At 39.4% G+C, this 22,500-nt stretch overlaps 1 protein-coding gene across 3 annotated transcripts in view; it reads right to left on the reverse strand.

The window, feature by feature from the left end:
- The window catches only part of tpcn2 (two pore segment channel 2), a 164,566-nt gene that overhangs the window by 87,789 nt on the left and 54,277 nt on the right, over window positions 1–22,500 (reverse strand). For all 3 annotated transcript variants that reach the window (XM_062030168.1, XM_062030162.1, XM_062030154.1), the window contains exons 4-6: window positions 21,268–21,445; window positions 21,068–21,184; window positions 1,062–1,168 (exon numbers count right to left, since the gene is read on the reverse strand). In XM_062030168.1, the coding sequence (XP_061886152.1) occupies window positions 1,062–1,168; window positions 21,068–21,184; window positions 21,268–21,445 (402 nt within the window). The remainder of the gene's footprint in view (window positions 1–1,061; window positions 1,169–21,067; window positions 21,185–21,267; window positions 21,446–22,500) is intronic.

A 22,500-nucleotide genomic window follows, 5' to 3' on the forward strand; every position in this document is an offset into this window, starting at 1 on the left:
CGCCTACCACCCGAATGCAGCCGAGATAGGCTCCAGCGACCCCCCGCGACCCCGAAAGTGACAAGCGGTAGAAAATGTATGGATGTATGGATGGGCATTCAAGTATTATATTTATATTATTTGTATTTCTTAAGCACATGTTTACTGCGAGTGTTTCGAAAAGCACCAACTCGGCGTGTCTAAATAAATGAAAGCAAATGTGAGAAAAACCTAAAAGAGTTAAGCTTTTACCAAAGGCAGCAATCATAAATGAAGCTTTCAGCACATACACAATGTTGACATATATAGTTATATTTTGACAAAGACGGGGAAATACATGCTACTCGTAAACGGCGCCTGCACAGCAATAAACATGGCAGTAGACGCAAAGTTTAATTATTTAAAGCAACCTTACCCAACCAAAAACCATGCATATTTATCTGAGAGAGTCTTGATACCAATTTTCTTGACCCAGCCAAACACAAAAAAGTTGTACACCTCCATGCTTTTCCAAGTTTCTATCTGTTTTGTCATGTCAAATGGCGTCTGGAGCATGACAATAGATTGATATGTCTGGGAACACGACTGACATATATTCCTTGTTATCATTTGACAAATCTTTTTTTTGATAAAGTATAGGCACCTGTTCCATTGCATAGTTAGATTTGTTGTCCGTATCTGCTCATTGCAGGAAGATTTAAGCTCTTTTGTTCCTCAGATAGTTTGTGCGCTGCTTGCTGTTTAACAGCCATTTTGGCTTGGTCGACGACCACTGGTTTTCACTTCCGATAAGTCACGTGTCGGAATACAAGCAATTGTCGCCTTAGGTAATCCTACCTTCAGAATCTCATACCTTCCCATGTCGAGCATGAACCATATGATATGATTTGACACTTTGGCATTGAGAGGGACATTGTAACATAAGTCAGAAAATCATCTTAGGTCCCCTTTAAACTTGGAAGACATTTACAAAACATGTGTCATAACTCAAAATAATTCTAGTTGTCCACTCAGACCCTCAATTGTTATGTATTTGTTTATTACTTTCAGTCAGAGCCATTTAATGTGAGGAAAATACGCACCTGGCAATCTCTGGCAGAGTCCTCTTGATGCACTTCAGTGTCTTTTTCATCAGGGAGGAGTTTTGCAAGAGGAAGAATGGTCGAATAAGTCGTCGCACTCTTAGTTTCTAATAATTGGCGAGAAGAAAATGTCACATTTTAAATACAATTTGTTAAAAGAAAGAGTTTTTAACACAAGTTTGCCTTTACACATCAGCAAAAATGATTTGAAAAAAACAATTAAAATGTCAATGAAGTATAGGTGTGACAAACAATAACAGAAAACATTTGCCAGCCTTCATAAAATCCCTACCAAAGCAAAAACTGTCAATACAACACTCTGCGTAGCCTAAAAACAGTCAAACACTACAATGCGTTACTTTGTTGTGAAAATGAATTGCAGCAGCTCATGGTTTATGGTTTATAGTGTAAGTTTATGTGCATAACATGCATAAAGGTACAATATAATACGTCACATATTTCCAGTTTCGCATTACAACATGTCTGAAAAGGACTAGGAAGAAGCATAGCTTATTTATGAAAAATAAAGTTCTGAATAAAAAGTTTAATAATTTGTAATTCACATAATGGTATTACCTAACTTTTTAATAAAGTTAAAAATATCAGGATCCTTTGTATTTTGTAAATACTTTGAGTTGGGATAATTCTCTTGTTGCCTTATTTGTATTTTGACTCTATTAAATGGATTTATATTATTATTTGGTGCAGCCGGGCCGGAGCAATATTTTATTATTGCGTTTGGCCTAATTGTCTTTTATTTCCTAAATGCCTGTTTTCATCATTGAAGGCTGACACGCACAGCTGAAATGCGTCCGTGGTTGATTGTGCCAATTTGTGTGTGCTAATAAATACAGGTGCGCTCACAGCCCTATGTGTAGTGTGACCGCATAAACAAAGTTCTTGTCTCTCGTGCGTTTTTGATGATTATTATATCCATTCATTTTCTACCGCTTGTCCCGTTCGGGTTCGCGGGAGGTGCCGGAGCCTATCTCAGCTGCATTCGGGCGGAAGGCGGGGGGACCCTGGACAAGTCGCCACCTCATCGCAGAGCCAACACAGATAGACAGACAACATTCACACACCAGGGTCAATTTAGTGTTGCCAATCAACCTATCCCCAGGTGCATGTCTTTGGAGGTGGGAGGAAGCCGGAGTAACCGGAGGGAAACCACGCAGTGACGGGGAGAACATGCAAACACCACACAGAAAGATCCAGAGCGCAGGATCGAACCCAGGACCTTCGTATTGTGAGGCAGACGCACTAACCCCTCTTCCACCGTGCTGCCTGATTATTATACGGTCCCGTTTATATGGTGGTTTCTCCACGCAAATCCCCTGAGCTGTTTTCAATCTGCCAACAATACATAAACAATATAAAAAGACAAACCACTTAATAATGATAACAGTTTTAAATTTTAAGAATGCAGTACAGTTCATTGCATTCTTTGCATGCAAAATAGTAATCAATGTTCATTTTGCCATAACATGTTTGAGATGAAAACACATATATATAAAATTAGGTCAAAATTTATATTCCCTGAGAAAGTTAAAATAAAACTATATTCTTAGTATCAAAAATAAAACAATAAGAAGAGTTTTCATTTTATCAAACATAAAAAGTGGATTTGGTAGTGCCTTTAAGGCCATGTCCACACGAACACGGAGAGTTTTAAAAACACATATTTGGGGTTAAAATAATCTCCATCCACACAAGTGTAGTTTTAAAACTGTCTATGTCTACACACAAACATACACCTGCTGTCATGCACATTTTGTCCAATCAGAAGTCTGAAAAAAGTATCAATATCTGACTTGGTGGCATTACCCCTTCTATTATGTTTATTTTGATCGACTTTAGATGTACAATGACACGTACATTATCTTTAAAACCTACCTGCACGTACACAAAATCCTGGGAACATTATTAAAGAGCTAATGCACGCCTGTGCTGCTGAAACCCAACACTCGTAAAATGATAACATGGCGTGGCGAAGTTGGTAGAGTGGCTGTGCCAGCAATCAGAGTGTTGCTGGTTACTGGGGTTCAATTCCCACCTTCTACCTTCCTAGTCACGTCCGTTGTGTCCTTGGGCAAGACACTTCACCCTTTGCCTCTGATGGCTGCTGGTTAGCGCCTTGCATGGCAGCTCCCGCCATCAGTGTGTGAATGTGTGTGTGAATGGGTAAATGTGGAAATACTGTCAAAGCGCTTTGAGTACCTTGAAGGTAGAAAAGCGCTATACAAGTATAACCCATTTATCATTGATCATTTATAACATGTTCAGCAACATGGTGATGTATTACATGTGCAGTGAAGTAATAATAACAATAATAATAATAGATTTTATTTGTAAAAAGCACTTCATATTGAGTAAACAATCTCAAAGTGCTACAGTGTATTAAAAAATAATAATAATAATTAAAAAGATAATAAGGAAATAAAAAAAATAAAAAAATAAAACAGCCAAATAGCTATAGCTAGTATGCACATATCTAAAAAAAAAAAAGGCTTTTTTAAAAAGAAGGGCTTTTAAGCCTTTTTTAAAAGCATCCACAGTCTGTGGTGCCCTCAGGTGGTCAGGGAGAGCGTTCCACAGACTGGGAGCGGCGGAGCAGAGAGCCTGGTCTCCCATTGTTCGTAGCTTTGTCCTCGGAGGTTGGAGGAGATTAGCCTGTCTGGAGCCGAGGTGTCGTGTGGAGGATTTGGGGGTGGGTAGTTCTTTCAGGTAGAGGGGGGCATTTCCATGGAGGCACTGGTGGGTTAGCAGGGAGACTTTGAATTCAATCCTGAGTGGAACAGGAAGCCAGCGAAGGGATTTGAGAATTGGGGTGATGTGGTCATATTTCCGCACTCTCATCAGGATCCTAGCAGCACTATTCTGTAAGTACTGCAGCTTCTGGATGTTCTTGCTGGGGATCCCGACAAGAAGCGCGTTGCAGTAGTCTAGCCTGGAGAAGACAAAGGCGTGGACGAGCCTCTCGGCATCAGAGAGAGTGAGTGAGGGGCGGAGTTTAGCAATGTTCCTGAGGTGTTAGAAGGAGGTTTTGCACAGTTGTTTTATTTGAGCCTCAAAGGTCAAGTGAGGGTCTATTCTAACACCCAGATTAGTGACTGAGGATGAGAGGTGAATGTCGTGACTGGAGAAGGTGATGCTGGTGATGGTGTATGACTGAGTCTGATGTGGGGTGCCGACTAAAATGGCTTCGGTTTTGGAGCTATTTCCTTATTATCTTTTTTTTTTTTTTTTTTTTAATACACTGTAGCACTTTGAGATTGTTTACTCAATATAAAGTGCTTTTTACAAATAAAATCTATTATTATTAATATAGTTGAAGAAAATTGTGTTTCATCCACGCCTTTACCTCCTCCAGTCAGTTGGTAAGTGTGGATGATGGCAGGGCTGCAGAGGGGGTTGAGTTTGTTTTTAGGTAGAGTTGAGCGTCATCGGCATAGCAGTGGAATGATATTCCGTGCTGGCTGATGACATGGCCAAGGGGGAGCATGTAGAGTGTGAAAAGGGTGGGGCCGAGGACTGATCCTTGAGGGACACCACAGGTGACAGAGAGTGTGTCCGACTCTGCCTCTCCCAGAGAGACAAACTCTGTTCTATCGGTGAGGTAGGTAGTGAACCAGTTTAGGGCAGTATCAGAGAGTCCAATGGTGGAGTGTAGGCGGTGTAGGAGGATGCGGTGATCAACAGTGTCGAATGCTGCAGTGAGGTCAAGGAGGATGAGAAGAGATGGTGAGCCAGCATCAGCACTCATCAGCAGGTCATTGGTGACCCTGACCAGAGCAGTCTCTGTGCTGTGGCCAGAGCGGAAACCAGACTGGAACATCTCATATAGGTTGTTGGTTTTAAGATGGTCATGAAGTTGGGCAGCAACTACCTTTTCCAGCACCTTTGAGAGGAATGGGAGGTTGGAGATCGGTCGGTAGTTGGCCAGCACTTCTGGGTCTAGGCTGGGCTTTTTGAGAAGTGGTTTGATGACTGCAGTTTTCAGGACAGTGGGGACCTGACCAGCCTGGAGGGAGTGGTTAATAATTTTGGTGATCAAAGGACTCATGGCAGGGGTGTGCGTTTTTACCAGGCCTGAGGGAAAGGGGTCCAGGACACAGGTGGAGGGTTTCATCTTCCTCATGATGCCCTCAACCTCTTGCTGCGTGATATCTGTGAAGCAGCAGAGATGCTGAGTGGTCCCAGGCTGAGGGTCGACAGTTGGGACTGGGGGGGCAGGGGTGGAGAGAGAGGAGCGGATGTTTTCTACTTTAGTCCTGAAGAAAGAGATGAAATTGTTGCATTGCTCCTGTGTTGTGTCTGAGTGTAGGGGAGTTTGGGGTTTGAGGAGATGATTTATGGTAGAGAAAAGTTGCTTTGAGTTTCCAGAGCTATTGTTGGTGATATTGGAGAAGAACCGGGACCGTGTATCACTGAGGGACTTTGAATAGGCCTTCTGGTGTTCTCGATAGGCTATTTTGTAAACAGTGAGGTCTGAGTACATGAAACGCCGTTCAAGGAGACGCCCCGCTCTCTTCATTTTCCGCAGCTCGCCGGTGTACCAGGGGGCTGAGTGCATGAAGGTGACTGTTCGGGCTTTGACGGGCATGGAGGTCTAGGAGGCTACTCAGCGAAGTGTAGTAGAAGTCTACTGACTCAGTGACTGATGGGAAGTTGACAGAGGAGAGATGCTGAAGGTCAACGGCCAGGGTGTCCGGGTTAATGTTTTTTAGATTCCTGAAACTGATTTGGCGTTTTGGATTTTTAAGGGGGGACATGAAAGGCAGCTCCATTGAAATGGCCTTGTGGTCAGACACACCCAGGTCATACACCAAAAGGTTGCTGATGGGGACAGAGTTGGTAATGACCAGGTCGAGAGTGTGGCCCCTGGTGTGTGTTGGAACATCAACATGTTGTGTCAGGTTGAGGCAATCTAAAAGATGCAGGAGCTCAGCAGCAGTGTGGCAGGAGGGGGTGTTGACATGAATGTTAATATCTCCAAGTATTACAATATTGGCTGAGGTTTGTGTGGTGTGTGTTGGAACATCAACATGTTGTGTCAGGTTGAGGCAATCTAAAAGATGCAGGAGCTCAGCAGCAGAGTGGCAGGAGGGGGTGTTGACATGAATGTTAATATCTCCAAGTATTACAATATTGGCTGAGGTTGTGCAGAGTGTGGTGAGAAGGTCATGTATCTCTGGGATGAAAGCAGAGTTTGGTTTGGGGAGTCGGTAGATCAGGAGTATTGTCATGGAGAAAGGGGGTTTGCATTTAAATGCAAGGCATTCAAATGAGGAGTGCACAGGTAGGGGCAGGGGGAACAAATCTAATTTCCTTCTGTGTATAACAGCCAGGCCACCACCACGACCGGTGTTGCGGGCTTTTTGAAGGTAGCCGTAGCCAGAAGGACAAGCTTCATTCAGAGCAGAGTAAACCTCTGGTTGATGCCAAGTTTCTGTGAGGCACATGAAGTCAACCTGTTTGTCAATTATGTGATCTTGAATGAAGGAGGATTTGTTATTGAGAGATTGTGCATTTAAAAGTTCAATTTTGACTTTTGTTGAAGTGGTGAGTTTCTGCAGGGGCCGGAGCAGGCTGTAATCCACGCCACGTTTTCTGTCCTGCTAGGTGTGTGGAGGTCTAGCGGTGCTTCCCGCGCTGTCCTGCAGTGGTCTCGTGACGTTTCCAGTATTACTAATGACAGGAGCGACAGCGCTCTGATGACGTGTCAGGTGTGCGACAGGGGTCCAGATGGATGGAATACACTGATCAAGCTGTTGGTGGTAGACAAACTTTTTCCGACAACTTCTGTGGATATATCGGGGCCGACGCAGAAGTCCGAGTTCATTGATGATGGGGATTTTATATCCAGGAGTGGTTGTGGAGTTGAGTCGGAGGAGTTTGGAGATGGAATATCTGAACATCATCCTGTCCAGGGGAGGATGTTGCCTAGCCGCCAGCCAAACAGCGTTAGCCAAAAAGTTAAATGAGAAGGCAGCGGTCCCAGCAGCAAGGGCTAACCGCAAAATACCTCTCTGGGCAAGATCAGTGAGGATCGGCTTGCATCGGTGGAAGGGAAATAGCTTGCCGTCAACGGTGGTTTGATGGACGAGCAGGATCCCCGGAGAGGCGAAGTTGACAGCTGGAGGTAGCGGGTAGCAGGTAGGTGCCGATATAAAAAGCAGCTGATCGCAAGATCAGAAAAGTAAAAAGTTAGTGCTGTTTGAATGAGTATGTTGGCTGGCTAAATGTAGCGCAGAAACAAACTATATATCGCGAGTGGAGAAGCGGAGAAACAAACAGCGCCAGCGTCCTCTCCCGGTCTCGCTAGTCCATACTCTACAAGTGTACATTCTTTATAAAATCAGCACGCACTAACGAGCCAAGGATACCATTTTGCATGTTTAAGTATCTATATAAAGCACACGGACGTGCGTGTGCCGCTGCAAAACTCTCATGGAATTATAAAGCATTTAATCATGGATATAGTGATATAGTACATGTGTAATTAAATGTATATTGTCTTTAACATCAGTACACACTACAAGGAGGACGCTACGTTGTTTTTTTTAGTTGCTTGGTCGTTTTTTACGCGCGAGCACGGTCGCGCCCCGCTCATGGAAGCAAGACAAGTAAGTTAACTTCAGGATTTGTCGTTAAACAAGGACTAAAAACATGAGCTAATGTTGCATCTTTCTTATGACACAGAGCAAAAAGTCTTGCTTGTCAAAGTTGTCCCATCAGGCGGAGGTTTGACAGCGATCGTATCCAAAACAGCTGACTGTCATTAGCGCCGGCGGGAGTGTCGCAAAGCCCATTTAGTCTTTTTACTAACGTTGAGTGAAAAGAGCAGCATGTTTACGTTAAAAAATACAGTAAGTCATCGTATAATGTGTTTAAAGCCAGCAAGGCAGTGTTGTTGAGTTTGGAAATGACAGCGTACAACCGTGACGTCATCTCAAGTCTCCGTTTGTGGTGTGTACACAGTAATCTGACTCTCGACATGATCCTTGTAGTTTGCTGAGCTCCACACAAGGATCTGGGCTCGAGGGCATTGCAAACTCCTTCAAGATAGCAAAAAATAATGAACCAATCAGGATCGCCGGGCGGGATTTCATAGATGTGACATAGCGCCGAAGCGACTGTTTGATTCAAACAACAATGGCGGCACGCAGCGAGGAGTCGTGTGCTGACATTGATTCTGCTATTGCAAATGTTTTGCGACATCGATCATCTACTGACATTGCTGCATTGTTTCAGTAAAAGTTCTCTAACTTTTCGCTCTGTCGTTATCCAATATGCCGGCTGTTCTGTTTTGGATTTCCCAGCGTCACTCTCATCAGCGTCACAAGTTGATTTCGATGTGAGTGGTTGAAGTAGCACGTCATTCAAGATAACGGACATCCAATCACATACAATGATTTTTTTACAAGGCCCCGCCTTCTGAAATATATATCCTATTGAGAAGTCCCAGATCCTTGTGTGGAGCTCAGCGAACTACAAGGATCTGGCGAGAGTCAGGTTATGTACACACATACGCTGAGTGGAGAGTTTTGGATCTCTACACTTTGGCCAGCGTTTGTAAAAGTCTGGGTTTTTAAAGACAAAAAAATGCGTCTGCGTGTGGACAAGAGGCCGAAACCTGAGCTTTGACTACTAAACGAGGCAAAATTCTGCAAACATTTTTTTTAAATAAAATACATTTACGACGCCTCGAGGCAGCGATAATTATTCTAATATATTTTGTAATCGAATTACTCGAGGAATCGTTTCAGCTCTAGCTTAATCCATGATTTATTTCCACATACTAATTCGCTAAAGGTCTTAAGTGCTGTACGTGCATACAAATGTTTTAAGATAGAGTTTTCTCTATGGTCATATTTCTACTTTCTTGTTGAGAAGAATTGTTGTACATTTTTGGGTAGCAGGTTATAGTTTGTTTTGTACATAATTCTAGCTGTTTGCAAATGCACCAAATCATTGAATGCCAGTGTTTTGGATTCAATAAATAAGGAGTTTGAGTGTTCTACAAATCCAACGTTATGTATTATTCTAACTGAAGTTTTTTGTAAAACGGTTAGTGAATGAAGTGTACTTTTGTAATCATTTCCCCATATTTCTATAGAATAATTCAGATATTGTAACACAATAGAATATGGAGTGTTTTTTTGTCCAGTACATATTTCTTTTTATTCATTATTGACAAATTTATTGCCACCATATGTTGTATATTTATTGTATAAAATTTTCATGTCATTTTATCTTTTATTATTAATCCCAAAAATATCTGGTTTCTTTTACTCTGTCAATGTGTACTCTGTTTATTTGTATTTACCGGTATGTTTGACTTCTACTGTTACTGTTGCATTATCTTAGTTTAACTGAGAGTCAAATATAGTCTTTTTTTGTCAAACCATCTCTTAAATTTGTTTAATTTCTTCTATTATCATTTGTATTAGCTTCTGTGTGTTCTCTCCTGAATAAAACAGTCACGTCTTCAGCAAATAGTACTAACTTAAAGGGGAACTGCACTTTTTGGGGAATTTTGCCTATCATTCACAATCATTATGAGGGACAAGAACACACATGTCTTTTTGGGATTTTAAAAATGGTAAAAAAACGCTGGGAAGATGCGGCTAATGGGAGTCACCGTTGTAGCCTTCAAAGCCCTCTAAAATAAATTCCAATGCCTCCATCAACGGTTTGTATACACACAGCATGAATATATCTAATGTAGTAACAGACACGTTCATAACAATACATAACATGTACAATATTTAGCGTATTTTGGTCATTTTATGCATTACCGGAACTGGTTTCCTCGGCGCATTTATTTCCGTTTGACTTCCGACTTCTTCCAACAAATGTGTGTTCCTACTTCCGGAAACAAACGTGAGTACGAAGAGAGAGTATAACGTTGGCGCAGACCATTGGCGTTGTTAGGCCTATTTTAGGGGGGGTCAAGCCCCCCTAAAACATTCTTAAGCACCCCTAAATAATTTGGTGTTAAAAAAAAATAAAAATAAAAATCTATATATATATTTTTTTTTTTTACAAATACATGCCGACATATTCATTATAAAGTGGCCCGAATATGAGTTTAAATAAATAATCATATAACCTGTCATTATTTACTCAGTTTCCCCTCACTTCATAGCGTAAGGTAGAGAGCCCCTTTAGTGTGTCGGTATCCAATCCATTCCACTTGTTCATATAGAAAATGCCCACATCACTCTAAATCCAGTCCGCATTTTCTCTACGACCTTGCTTGCGGTCCTGGGACCTGTTCATATAGAAAATGCCCACATCACTCAAAATCCAGTCCGCATTTTCTCTGCGACCTTGCTTGCGGTCCTGCAAATGTACGAAGCACATTAGCACACAGCACTGCAGAACAAGAACGTGAACGGATGCAAAATGGACATGAGAAACTTTTTCAAGAAAGTAAGTATTGATCACTGCTTGTAGTAAAATGTATTAGCTCCACTTTACACCAGGTCTTTGTTTGAAAAAAGTTACATTCCCGCTCTAAAACAATGCTGCTACTTAGTTAGCTTGTTAGTCTGAAATGCATCATGAAGGTCCTAGTTATTTATAAAGTTAAATGTGCACTATTTTTTACCATTTGCTATCTTTGGGGTTACTTCCTTCTGGAGCATCAGCTTTGTTTCTCACTTTACATATGGAGGAGAACAGGAGCTGAGCTCATTCACGTATGACTATCATCAGTAGATAATAATAATAATGACTCCACAACCCCTATTGACCTGCAGGAGTCAGGGCAGAGGAGCACAGAAAGTAAGAGGGGAGAGGCCTCTACTGGAAAGGTGAGTAGGAGAATAATGATACATATAAATAAATATTAAAACATTTTTTTTTTTAAATGGCTTATCGATAAGCCATTTGTTTTATTAATTTCTGGGTGGATCATGATGACTATTGGTCCTTCTAATTGTCAATCATTCTGGTGATGTTACGTAAGGACATATATATATATATATATATATATATATATATATATATATATATATATATATATATATATATATATATATATATATATATATATATATATATATATATATATATATATATATATATATATATATATATATATATATACATATATATTCATATTATTTATTTATATAATAGATTGTATTTTTAATCTACTTTACATTTGATTCCAAATCTCAAAGTGCTACAGAATTACAACTATTGGCGTTGTTAGGCCTATTTTGGCGTTGTAATAAATAAAAAAATAAAAAATGGCTTATCGATAAGCCATTTGTTTTATTTGATATATATATATATGTCCTTACGTAACATCACCAGAATGTGTAGTATACCTTTAAGTCTTTCATACATATAAATATATATATATATATATATATATATATATATATATATATATATATATATATATATATATATATATATATATATATATATATATATATATATATATATATATAAGAAAAACCCAGACACCATCTTTGTAGTCATTTTTCTCCTGCGTGGACTTCCGTCTTCCTTTACAATGAGTGAAGCTACACGAAACCTTATGTCTGCAATTGTAAATAATTTAGTTTTTAAGTTTTGTGTTTCTTGTAGAATCTATATAAAGTAATATACATTAGCCTATTGTTAAAATAATGAAAAAAAACATCTTTAAATATATTTGTTGTATTGTATTGTTACATTAATAGCTGTTGTATCATTATAGGATGGCTTGTTAAACATTTCATAGGATTTTCAGAGGGAGGAAAAACCAAGACATTTAATATAAAATGTATAATGAATAAATACATAAAAAGAAAAAGAAAAAAAATGGTTAAAAGCCATCGTCCCGGGGAGCATTTCATTTCGTCCCGTGCATTTTTAAAAATAATAATAATAACAATGAATCATTTCTAAGTCTTTGTTAGCCGTTTGTGAAGTTTTGTGCTCGTGCGCAACGTTCGCTCGCATCCTGTGCATCTCCTGGGGGCTAAGCCCCCCCTGTCCTTAAAAGCTAGTGACGCCCCTGGCGCAGACAGAAGCCGAGTGTGAGGTCGACGTGACTTTGACGCTGTAAATGTGGAACTTGGATCCAAGCTATTTCAACATAAATGGCGCGCTTACTCAAAGTCAACTTGAAAAAACTTCCCCGGCCAGCTGGACCAAACGCACGACTGCCCATCCAGTGACAGTCACTTTATTAGTGATCATGATACACACAACACATCATGCCTGTTATCACAACTACAGTGCATATGCTGTCAAACTAGCTGTGTACAAACAAAACGTGAAATGTGGGCTAATACTTTACAGATACTCTAATATGATTGTTCATGTTTTTCAGTCAGTACAGATTGGTGTCCTATCAAATTGTATTGATTCGGGTGCTGACAAAGAAGCTACTGTATCTTATCTCTTGCTGTAGCTAGCTTACAACTAATACCATAAAACGCCTGTGTTAGTACGCTGTCAGTATTCGCTCCTACAATAACAATGTCACTACAGTTTGGTTATTATACAATTTACGGAACGTAAATGAAGTATTGTTGGCGGTTTTTGAATGCATTTTTAAAGTAGTTGAGAGGTAGAATGGATTGCTTTCATTAGCTGCATTGCTAGCCATAGAACGAGCCGATTGTTACATGTTATAATGAAAAAAAAACTTTTTGTCCTTCATAAGGATTGTGAACGATAGGCAAAATTCTAAAAAAAAAGTGCAGTTCCCATTCAAGTCCTTTGTAACAATTTTGGTCCCAGTATTGATCCCTGTGGATGATTCATGTACAATGAATAATTTAAATCGGTCATTTAAATCTTTTAAATCATTTAAATCTGGCAAATCATTTAAATCCCACAAACGCTTAAATAAGCATCAATTTATCTTCTCTTGAAAAATGCCAAAGATCCCTCTTTGTGCACTTCATATCATTCTATTAGCCTGTTAAATGGGAATTGTAAATTATTTTCCAAAATGCTCGCTTTACGCCTTGACACTATTCTTCCTTCAATTATTAATGCAGATCAAACCGGGTTTATCGAAATAGGCACTCCTTTTCTAACCTTCGACGTCTTTTCAATATATTGTACAATGTGCCTGCTTCCAACACCCAAGAGGCAGTTATATCAAGGGATGCAGAAAAAGATTTTGACAGGGTGCAGTTTTCTATTATATGTCCTGGAGAGATTTGGCTTCTGTAATAGTTTTATTTTTTGGGTTAAGCTTCTCTTTTCACCCCCATTGGCCTCGGTCAGGACAAATAAAATTAAATCCCAATACTTTTGCCTCTATTGTTTACGCGGCAGGCTGTCCTTCAGCCCATTGCTTTTTGCTCTTGACATTGAGCTTATGTCAATTGCGTTCGTGCCAATTCCCTTATTACAGGTATATGTGGGCACAATGTGCAGGTGAAAGTCTTTCTCTACCCAGATGACCTCCTCTTATATGTCTTGGACCTCTCCGTATCAGTCCCAGCTGCCCTGAGCACTCTTCAAGCTTTTCATCACGTGTCTGGTTACAAATGGAATTTGGGTAAAAGTGAAATATTTCCTATAAACTCTGCTGCTAAGAAATATCCTCTGCACAATTTTCCCTTCAAAATGGCCTTGCAAATGTTCACATACTTGGGTGTCACGGTTACGCAAACGCTTGCAGAGCTTTATAAAGCCAACTTTTCTCCACCGTTGTTCAGAATCAAGGGAGACTTACAAAACTGGGGCCGTACTTATCAAGCTTCTTAGAATTACTCCTAAGAAGTCTGCTAAGAGTTGACTTAAGAGTAAATAAATTCTTCGCTGAAAGCTGCACTTAAAAGTTAGTTATCAAGCGTCTAACTCACACTTTCAGCGAAGTGTAGGACTGAATCATAAGTGTCACACTCAGAGCTGAATTACGACATTACTATGTGCCGTAAACGGAATTTTAGGTGACGTCATTTCTGTGTCCATAGAAATGACCAATCACGGAAGGGAATCCGTTGTCTAAGAATAAAGAAATATCTTAGAAATATTTAAGTGGACAATGGGAGTGTATATTTTGACAATAAACTACAAAATAATACAAAACAAACTAGTCCCCGCCGGCACTCACGCTACCGCTCCCTCTCTTCTATCGCCCACACACTCACTGACGTCACTCACCTCACGGCCACACACATACGCTACTGTCATAAAATTTTCTTTCCAATTCATTAATTAGGCAACTAATTTGAAACTGGTGTGGGTGGCTCTATATATACTAGCCCACTGCAGACACATGCAGAAATCAACAAGGAATCGAAAAGTATTAAATCTGTGACAAAAATAATATCCGCTCTGTCTAAACGATACCGTTTGATCAGCTGCTCGTCATCAAAAAAAAAACAACACATTGTTCCGTTCCCTGAACGTTCGCGCACGTCTCTCTCGCCTCAGTGCCATCCCCTGCTGGCAACTCCTAACCACTTAAGACGCCTCTGAAGGTCTCTTAAATATCGTGGAGAGTAGGAGTGATTCTTAGACTTAAGAACGTTGATAAAAAGCTTTTATTCTTAAGTTTGAGAGTAGGACTAAATTTCGCAAATTCTCAGGACTTAAGTGTAAAATGGCACTCTAAGAAGCTTGATAAGTACGGCCCCTGGTCTTTACTTAATTTATCTACGGTGGCCTGTGTTAACTCTATTCAAACGAATGTACTTCCACGATTTTCCTATCTGTTCCAATGCATACCACTTTTTCTCCCTTAGTCCTTCTTCCGTAAATTAGATAGTCAGATTTGAGACTTCATTTGAACTAAGAAGACTCACAGGTTACGTAAACAGTATTTGCAAAGAACCAAATCATCGGGAGGATTACCACTACCAAACCTTAGATTTTATTACTGGGCCAATAACAATAGAATTCTTAAATATTGGCTACAATATGAATAATTTGATCCTCCCCGCTGTCGTTGGTTATGGAGGCAAACTAAATTAAACTGGTTTCTCTTAGAGCTCTGGCTCACTCTCCCATTTTACCATGAATTGATTAACGTGGACCCCGACTTAAACAAGTTGAAAAACGTATTCAGGTGTTACCATTTAGTGGTCAATTGTACGGAATATGTACTGTACTTTGTTAACTGTACTGTTTCATACAATGTATTCTCTTCCTTAGCAATCTACTAATAAAAGTTTCAATCAATCTACATTTTCTTTCACGAAAAAAATAATTGTGAAGCCAAGGATTTGGGTTCAGTTTAGCGCTATTTTGGTTTACTATTTCTAGTCTTGCACTTGTCACTGATAATCATGCTTTCCCTCCCTCTCTTATAAATAGTGTTTTTTTTTAAATGGTCAACTCTGTGGATCAACAAAATTAAAGATGTATTCATTGACAACACTTTTTCCTCTTTTCAGCAACTATGTACCGGTAATACATTTTCACTGCCTAAGCAACATTTCTTTAGGTATCAACAGATCCGCAGTTTTGTTCGCAACAATTTCCCTAGGTTCCCCTACTTGCCGATTCACACAATTTTAAATGCATCTTTGACACCGCTTCCGACTTTAAACGGCTCAATTACACATATCTATAAGCACATTTTTATTTTGCGCCCTAAGTCTCTGACTGCAATTAAGTCACTTTGGGAGGGGGATTTGAGTATAAGTCTGTCTGAGGGTAGCTGATCTTGAGTCGAGTTCATAAGTCTTCCATTTGTGCCAGACACAGCCTTATTCAATGCAAGCTAGTACATCGTACTTATTATATCAAGATTTGATTAGCGAAGATGTATGATGGCATAGATATGCCATCATACATCTTCATACACTGATCACATAACACAGACGTGTTATGTGATCAGTGTAAACAAGCTCCAGCTAACTTAATACTTATGTTTTGGCTCTGCTCATACCTAAACAGCTATTGGACAAATCATTTTAACAATTCGTCTGTGTTCATTGGCTAAAGGATTGAACTGGATCCTCTACATCCCGAATTGAGGGAAGAGTTGTTTGATGATGTATGCTCGCAAATATCTGATGCGTTGCAACAGTCAGCTTCAATGTATTGTTGCAGCTCGATGATTTTTGAGCACGTCATGCCATGCACATTTGCAAGATGAGCAAGTGTGCTGTCTGTGTTTTTATGTTGACATCTGTCTGTAGTTTCTTATTTTATTTATCATTATAATTTTTTTTATTTTACTTGTTGGGGGAAAAGCAGCACTTGATGTATGTTCGACAACTAATGCCAATGAAATGTGCTAAAAAAATCAAACAAATGTTTAGAAAGAAAAAAAAGAAAAGCGTCTGAGAGTGTATCTCTGACTGTGTCACTCCAAATTCAAATTCATTTATTGATGATTTTACGGAATTACTTTCAGTTGTGTCTACTGACGTTGACTGTTTGATCATCACAGGGGACTCAAATGTGCATGTAGATGTAGTCATTTACAGGCATGCTAAAGAAATCAATGTTGTGCTTGAAATATTTGGTCAAACTCAGCATGTAAACAAGCCCAACCACATCAGGGGCCACACTCTTGATTTGATCATTACTAAGGGTCTTGATATTTCAAACGTGAATGCTATCGATGCATTTCTGTGTTTTCTTCGACTTGTCTTTTATACCCAAACAAGCAGTTGGGTCTGCGGTTAGTGGAAGACTCATAGATGATAGCATAAGGACAAAGTTGGTGGAAATTATTGGGTCTGAAAACCCTGCATATGCTAATGTTGATGATCTGTTCAACTCACTAACATAAAGTGTTGTAAATGTTTTGGACACCATTGCTCCTGTCAAGGTTAAAAGGGCACAGAAAAGGGAGTGCCACAGACCGGAACGGAAATGGCGCAACCAGAGTTTGTGTAGAACAAGGGAAAAATATTTTTCTGAAATCATCACAAACTGTAGGAAATAACTCTTGTGTCCTGTTCGCAACATTAAACAGATTAACTAACCCTCCAATTTCACTTCCAGTAGAACTCATTACCACATCAAAGGGCATTGAGTTTGCAATATTATTTCATGATAAAGTTTAATGCATTAAAATGTAAAACAACAAATAGATACTCTGCAGCCAGCTAGTCATCTAGAGCTGGCACGTTTCACTACTGTCACTGAAAAAACAGTTGAAGAAATTATCCACACTCTGAGTCCATCAATATCATGCCTAAATGAGTAACCGACTAGATTACTAAAGTCTGTGCTAAGCAGTTTACCACAATGCGCTCATCTAGTTAACATCTCACTTCAGACTGGAACATTTCCAAAGGCTCTCAAAACTGTTTTTACTAAGCCCCTCCTTAGGAAGTGTAGTCTTGATGCCACAGTACTGACAAACTCTCGACCCATATCAAACCTGCCATTTTTGGAAAAACTTGTATACCAACAGTTTAGGGACTTCTGTAACAACGTGTTTTATATTTTCCAGTCAGGCTTTAGGCCCCACTACAGCACTGAAACAGCGGTGATCAAAGTGACAAATGATATTCGCCTGAACACTTATGCAGGAAAAATCTCAGTCTTTGTTGTGCTGGACCTGTGTGGTTCCTCAGGGCTCGCGTTTGGGACCCCTATTGTTCAACTTGTAAATGCTGCCACTAGGTCAGCTAATACGCAGCATCGATGTGTCCTATCACAACTATGCAGATGACACTCAGATCTACGTGTCACAGACGGCCTGTTGATTCACTTTTTCACTGCATCGATTTGATCAGTGTATGGATGACAAACAGTTTTCTTCAGCTAAACTCAGACAAAACTTAAATAATTGTCTTTGGCCCAAAGAAGCAAAGATACACTATTATTAGTCACCTTGAGACCCTCTCACTGAAACCTAATAATCGGGTTAGAAATCTAGGGGTAGTAATGGACTCAGACTTGAACTTTAACCACCACATTAGGTCAATAACACCAGCAGCTTTTTACCACCAAAATCAGAGGAATAATGTCTAAATCCGACTCAGACAGACTAATCCATGACTTTGTCTCCAGCAGGTTAAGACTACTGCAATGGCCTTCTCACTGGGCTCTCTAAACGAGCTGTAAAGCAGCTGCAGTACATCCTGACTAGAACCAAGAAATACGACTATTAATCCAGTGCTTAGGTCACTGCACTGGCTTCCTGTTGCTCAGAGAATAGACATTAAAACAGCTCTCCTTGTGTACGAGTCTTTTCATGGTCTTGTGCCAAAGTACATCTCTGACATGTTAGAGCCACATTAACCATCTCAACCAATTGAGAATCTCAGGGAGTGGTCTCCTGCCGATGCCCAGAGTCATGACCAAACCTGGTGAAACTACATTTCAATTTTAAGCTTATAAAATCTGGAATAGTCTTCCTGAAGATGTGACACAGGCCTTAACGTTGGAAAAAAATCCAGCCTGAAATCTATTTAATTGTGCGAATGACAACTTTAAGTATTTAATTAATAATTGTTTTGATCATAATGGATGGATCGGATGTATTTTCTGATTTTATTTTTATTTATTTTTCCTTTCTTTTAATTATAAAGCACTTGTAATTGCCTTGTGTACGAATTGTGCTCTATAAATAAAACTGATTTGCCTTGCCTTGCTTCCCTCTCCGCTGCCAGGCATAACAATGTCATACCTTTCAGCTACAGCACAACACAACACAATGATGAAGCTGCAACACAACTTTAAATTGTACTTTTCTCTGTGCGTAACCTTTAAATCATGAGAAGAACTCAAAACTCTCTCTTTCTAGACCTGTAAACTCAACAATGTTTAAATTTGGCTTGCACTGACAAATACTTTGTTATTTTACCACAGATGAAAAGATTACAAATCTCCAGAGACATTTTAATTGAGAAACACCTGACTGTCAGATAGAGCTGCACGATTAATCGACATCGGATTGACATTGAGGTTTTAATTAGTGCGTTTACGTAACCGCAAAAGGTGTTGGTTTTTTTTTCTCCGTTGTCACCGGCAACATGTTCGCTAATCAGAATTGTTGAGCCTCTGGTTTCTTCGTCGCTCGCTTCAAACAGGAAGAAAGATGTCTCACTTTGTGCATCGCTCTCATCACCTGAGCATGTTTATTTAACAGTAAAATTAACTGAACACAGAGAGCCCTCATTTCAATCATTCACAATTTTTGTTTCGGTTGTCGGAAAGCGACTCAGCCGCAGGCAGAGAGACTCGCAACTTGCCAGTAAAAAGTAACAAAAATTATGTGAAAAAAGATCATTACAAAGACAAATGTCTCTCTGTGGTAATATTTCAGCTTAAAATCGGATGGGCAATATGAGGCCATCAACACGGACGAACGAGAGAGAATCCTGTTATCAAGTGATGGCGATAAACAAAAAATACAACATTCGACCAAGTTTTTCCAACTGGGAAAAAAATGCATTTTAAGATGTTCAACATTTATTTGAGTTCCATTTTTGCTTACAGAAATGAGTCCATTTTATTTTTTGTTTTTTTATTCAGGATAACAAAGTTATTTATCTTCCCATTACAGTACAATGGTAAACAATTCTCGATTACTGAGAGATTAAAAGTTTATATCTTAAGTGGTTACTTGCATTGTTTTATATTATGATTACATTACATTATATACACTGCATAGTTTTGATCAATTACAGACAACAGCTCTGAGTTGGTCTGCATAAGCCAAATATTTTTTCAAAGTTTTTAATTGCATATTGTTGTAATATGTGACACCTTGATACAAGAATATGTTGATTGACAGTTCAAAAGTAACATATATTCCTTCACTCGTTATTCTCAAGGCATGTGAGCACTCAAACAGCGCTCACATGATGGAAAAAAAGGGAACATTTCTATCTGCACAAAGTGCTTCCAAGCAAACCCAGAAAGAAAAATTTGAAAATCAAGACTACATTTCCTGCAATCGGGTGCATTTCAACATTTTACCTTTAGATTTATTCTCAACTACCAACCCTTTTGGCTGTCTTTTTGACACGTACATGTCCCATTTAATGTACCACATATTTGTTTGTAGTTCCATCCATTTTCTACCGCTTGTCCCTTTTGGGTTCGCAGGGGGTGCTGGAGCCTATTGTTTGTAGTTAATTAACAAAAACTGTTATCATTGAAAAAGTAATATAACATTTTATAAAATGCATGCAAAGAACTAAGAGAACGTTTTTTATTTTGCAAGTTGTTCCTGTAGCCACGCACCCACGGATAATATACTTCCGGTGTTGTGACCTCGTCACGTCAAAAATATACCTTCTCGTTGGCTACTAATAAATGGTTTATAAGTGGTTCGGATTGTATTAATCCAAATATGATTAGCAGCAAAGTAGAAAGCCGTCAACGTTGTGGCTCGAAGAGCGAACGCAGGCGACAACATGTAAACTGGCTAGATGATGCTAACTATGCTAACTAGCTAGCCTGTTTCAACGCCCTTGACAGTCTCCCTGTCCTACAATTTAGTGCTGCGTTTAGTCAAGAGGTACAGAGAGTACGTTGCGACTGAAGCCCGCGGGTAGTCCCGAGTAAACATTTTGTTTAGATCCTATTTGTTTTATATTTCATTAAAAAAAAAACGCTTAAATTATATTTTGACACAAAAACCTTTTTTTTTTTTTAAAACACAGATTTGTGCCTTTTTACAGACATTTTGCGTGCCTGATTTTCGCAGTTGTATGCATTTATATGTAAAAAAAATCGAATCACAATTTTGGAATCAAAAATTGGAAGTAGTTTTTTCTCTCTAAATCGTGCAGCCCTAGTGTCAGACAAGATTTGAGTTTAGATCCCAGTCTCTCGCCTGCAACCAGTTAAAGTAGACTCCAGCTTACCAGGGGCCCTAATAAGGATACCAGGTATGGAAAAAGGATAGATGGATTGAGATAAATCTGTGAAAACTTTCAGTCCTTAAAAAAAGGGAAACGCCTGTGGGAAAAATGATTTACCTTTCATAACAAATTAGAAGCAGGAAAGAAGAAATTGTGGAATACATCAAGCCAAATGTTAAACCCAACAGAATGGCAACACAAAATCTGCTCAGTTAATTTAGGCGTATTTCAAAAGAAGGATAGTGCAATTCTCACCTCATCACATGCCATGCTGATAGACAAGACCCAATCTATGATGGAGACTGAAATGACTACAGTGTAGCTAATCAGCCATTTATTCTTCCTGAATTCTTCCCAGCCAATTAAGTAGCTCTGCAGACCAACCAGAATAAGAGTCTTTGTTATTTTGTGTCAATATCATTTAGTAAGCACATGTTGTCTTTGGTTTGATGTACCTTAACAGCAAGATCAAGAATAAAGATGATTAAACAGACAATCTCGATGCTCTCTGTGAAGCCGCAAGGAGGCTCCCAGGATGGCAGGCGGTATCGAGAGTCGGAGGTAACAGAAAGAGAGGACGGACGCTCCACAAACGCCAGCAACAGCACCCCCGCAATGGTCAGGCCAAAGCCCCTGCATGGGTAGAGACGGTAGACATCAAATAAAGAAATAGACACATGGATGTACATATTATTAGGATAAACAACCACTTAAACGGCATTACGTGTTAACGACACTGTGACAACAAAGCCTCTTTCACAGAGAGATTCACGGAACTAGTGTATCAGAAACATAAATGCAGAGTTGGCATTTTTTCACCTGTGTCCTTTACACAAACCAAGAAAACACATGTACAGGCGTGTCTTTCACACACATCAGGAAGACACTTGGAAGGGCATGTCTGTCACATACAACAAGAAGACACAAGTGCAGCATGTGGTTTGACAAACTTATTCGGGTGTTACCATTTAGTGGTCAATTGTACGGAATATGTACTGTACTGTGCAATCTACTAATAAAAGTCTCAATCAATCAATCAAAAAAAGCACTTTATATGTAGAAAGGTTTTGTTAAGAAACCATTCTGAGCCTTATCTTATTTAGTTTTTATTTTATATATGTTGACCACATTAACCCTGGCAATGGACCCTGTGTGTATATGTATGTTATGCCATTGTTTACAAATTTGGTAAATAAATAACCAAAACATTTATTTTTTGTTTTTTTCTTACTGTACCGAAAATGAACCGAACCGTGATCTCTAAACCGAGGTACGCACTGAACTGAAATTTTTGTGTACCGTTACACCCCTAGGTCCACGACAGCAAAATTGAGGGTTTGTTTGCAGAGAAATGTTGAATATGAATCCAACAACAACATCTGTACTGTCAAACATTGAGGTACAAACATTCTGCTTTGTGAATTGTATCTGCTAAGGGTACAACATACATCATGACAATATTTTGTGTTTGTGTTTACAGTCCACCTCCTTGTCATCCTTTTAACACTCCGACAAAGGGTAAGTTAGATTTTCAATTCAGTCCATTTCTGTCTCTGACCATGCTGGCCCCACATAATACAAATGCTTGCTGAGAACACAGCAGAAGCCACAGACATTGTCACTAAAGGTGCATAAAAAGACCCGGGCAGCACGGTGGCAGAGGGGTTAGTGCGTCTGCCTCACAATAC

The sequence above is a fragment of the Entelurus aequoreus genome, linkage group LG02 (assembly GCF_033978785.1).
Source record: "Entelurus aequoreus isolate RoL-2023_Sb linkage group LG02, RoL_Eaeq_v1.1, whole genome shotgun sequence".
Lineage (NCBI taxonomy): Eukaryota > Metazoa > Chordata > Actinopteri > Syngnathiformes > Syngnathidae > Entelurus > Entelurus aequoreus.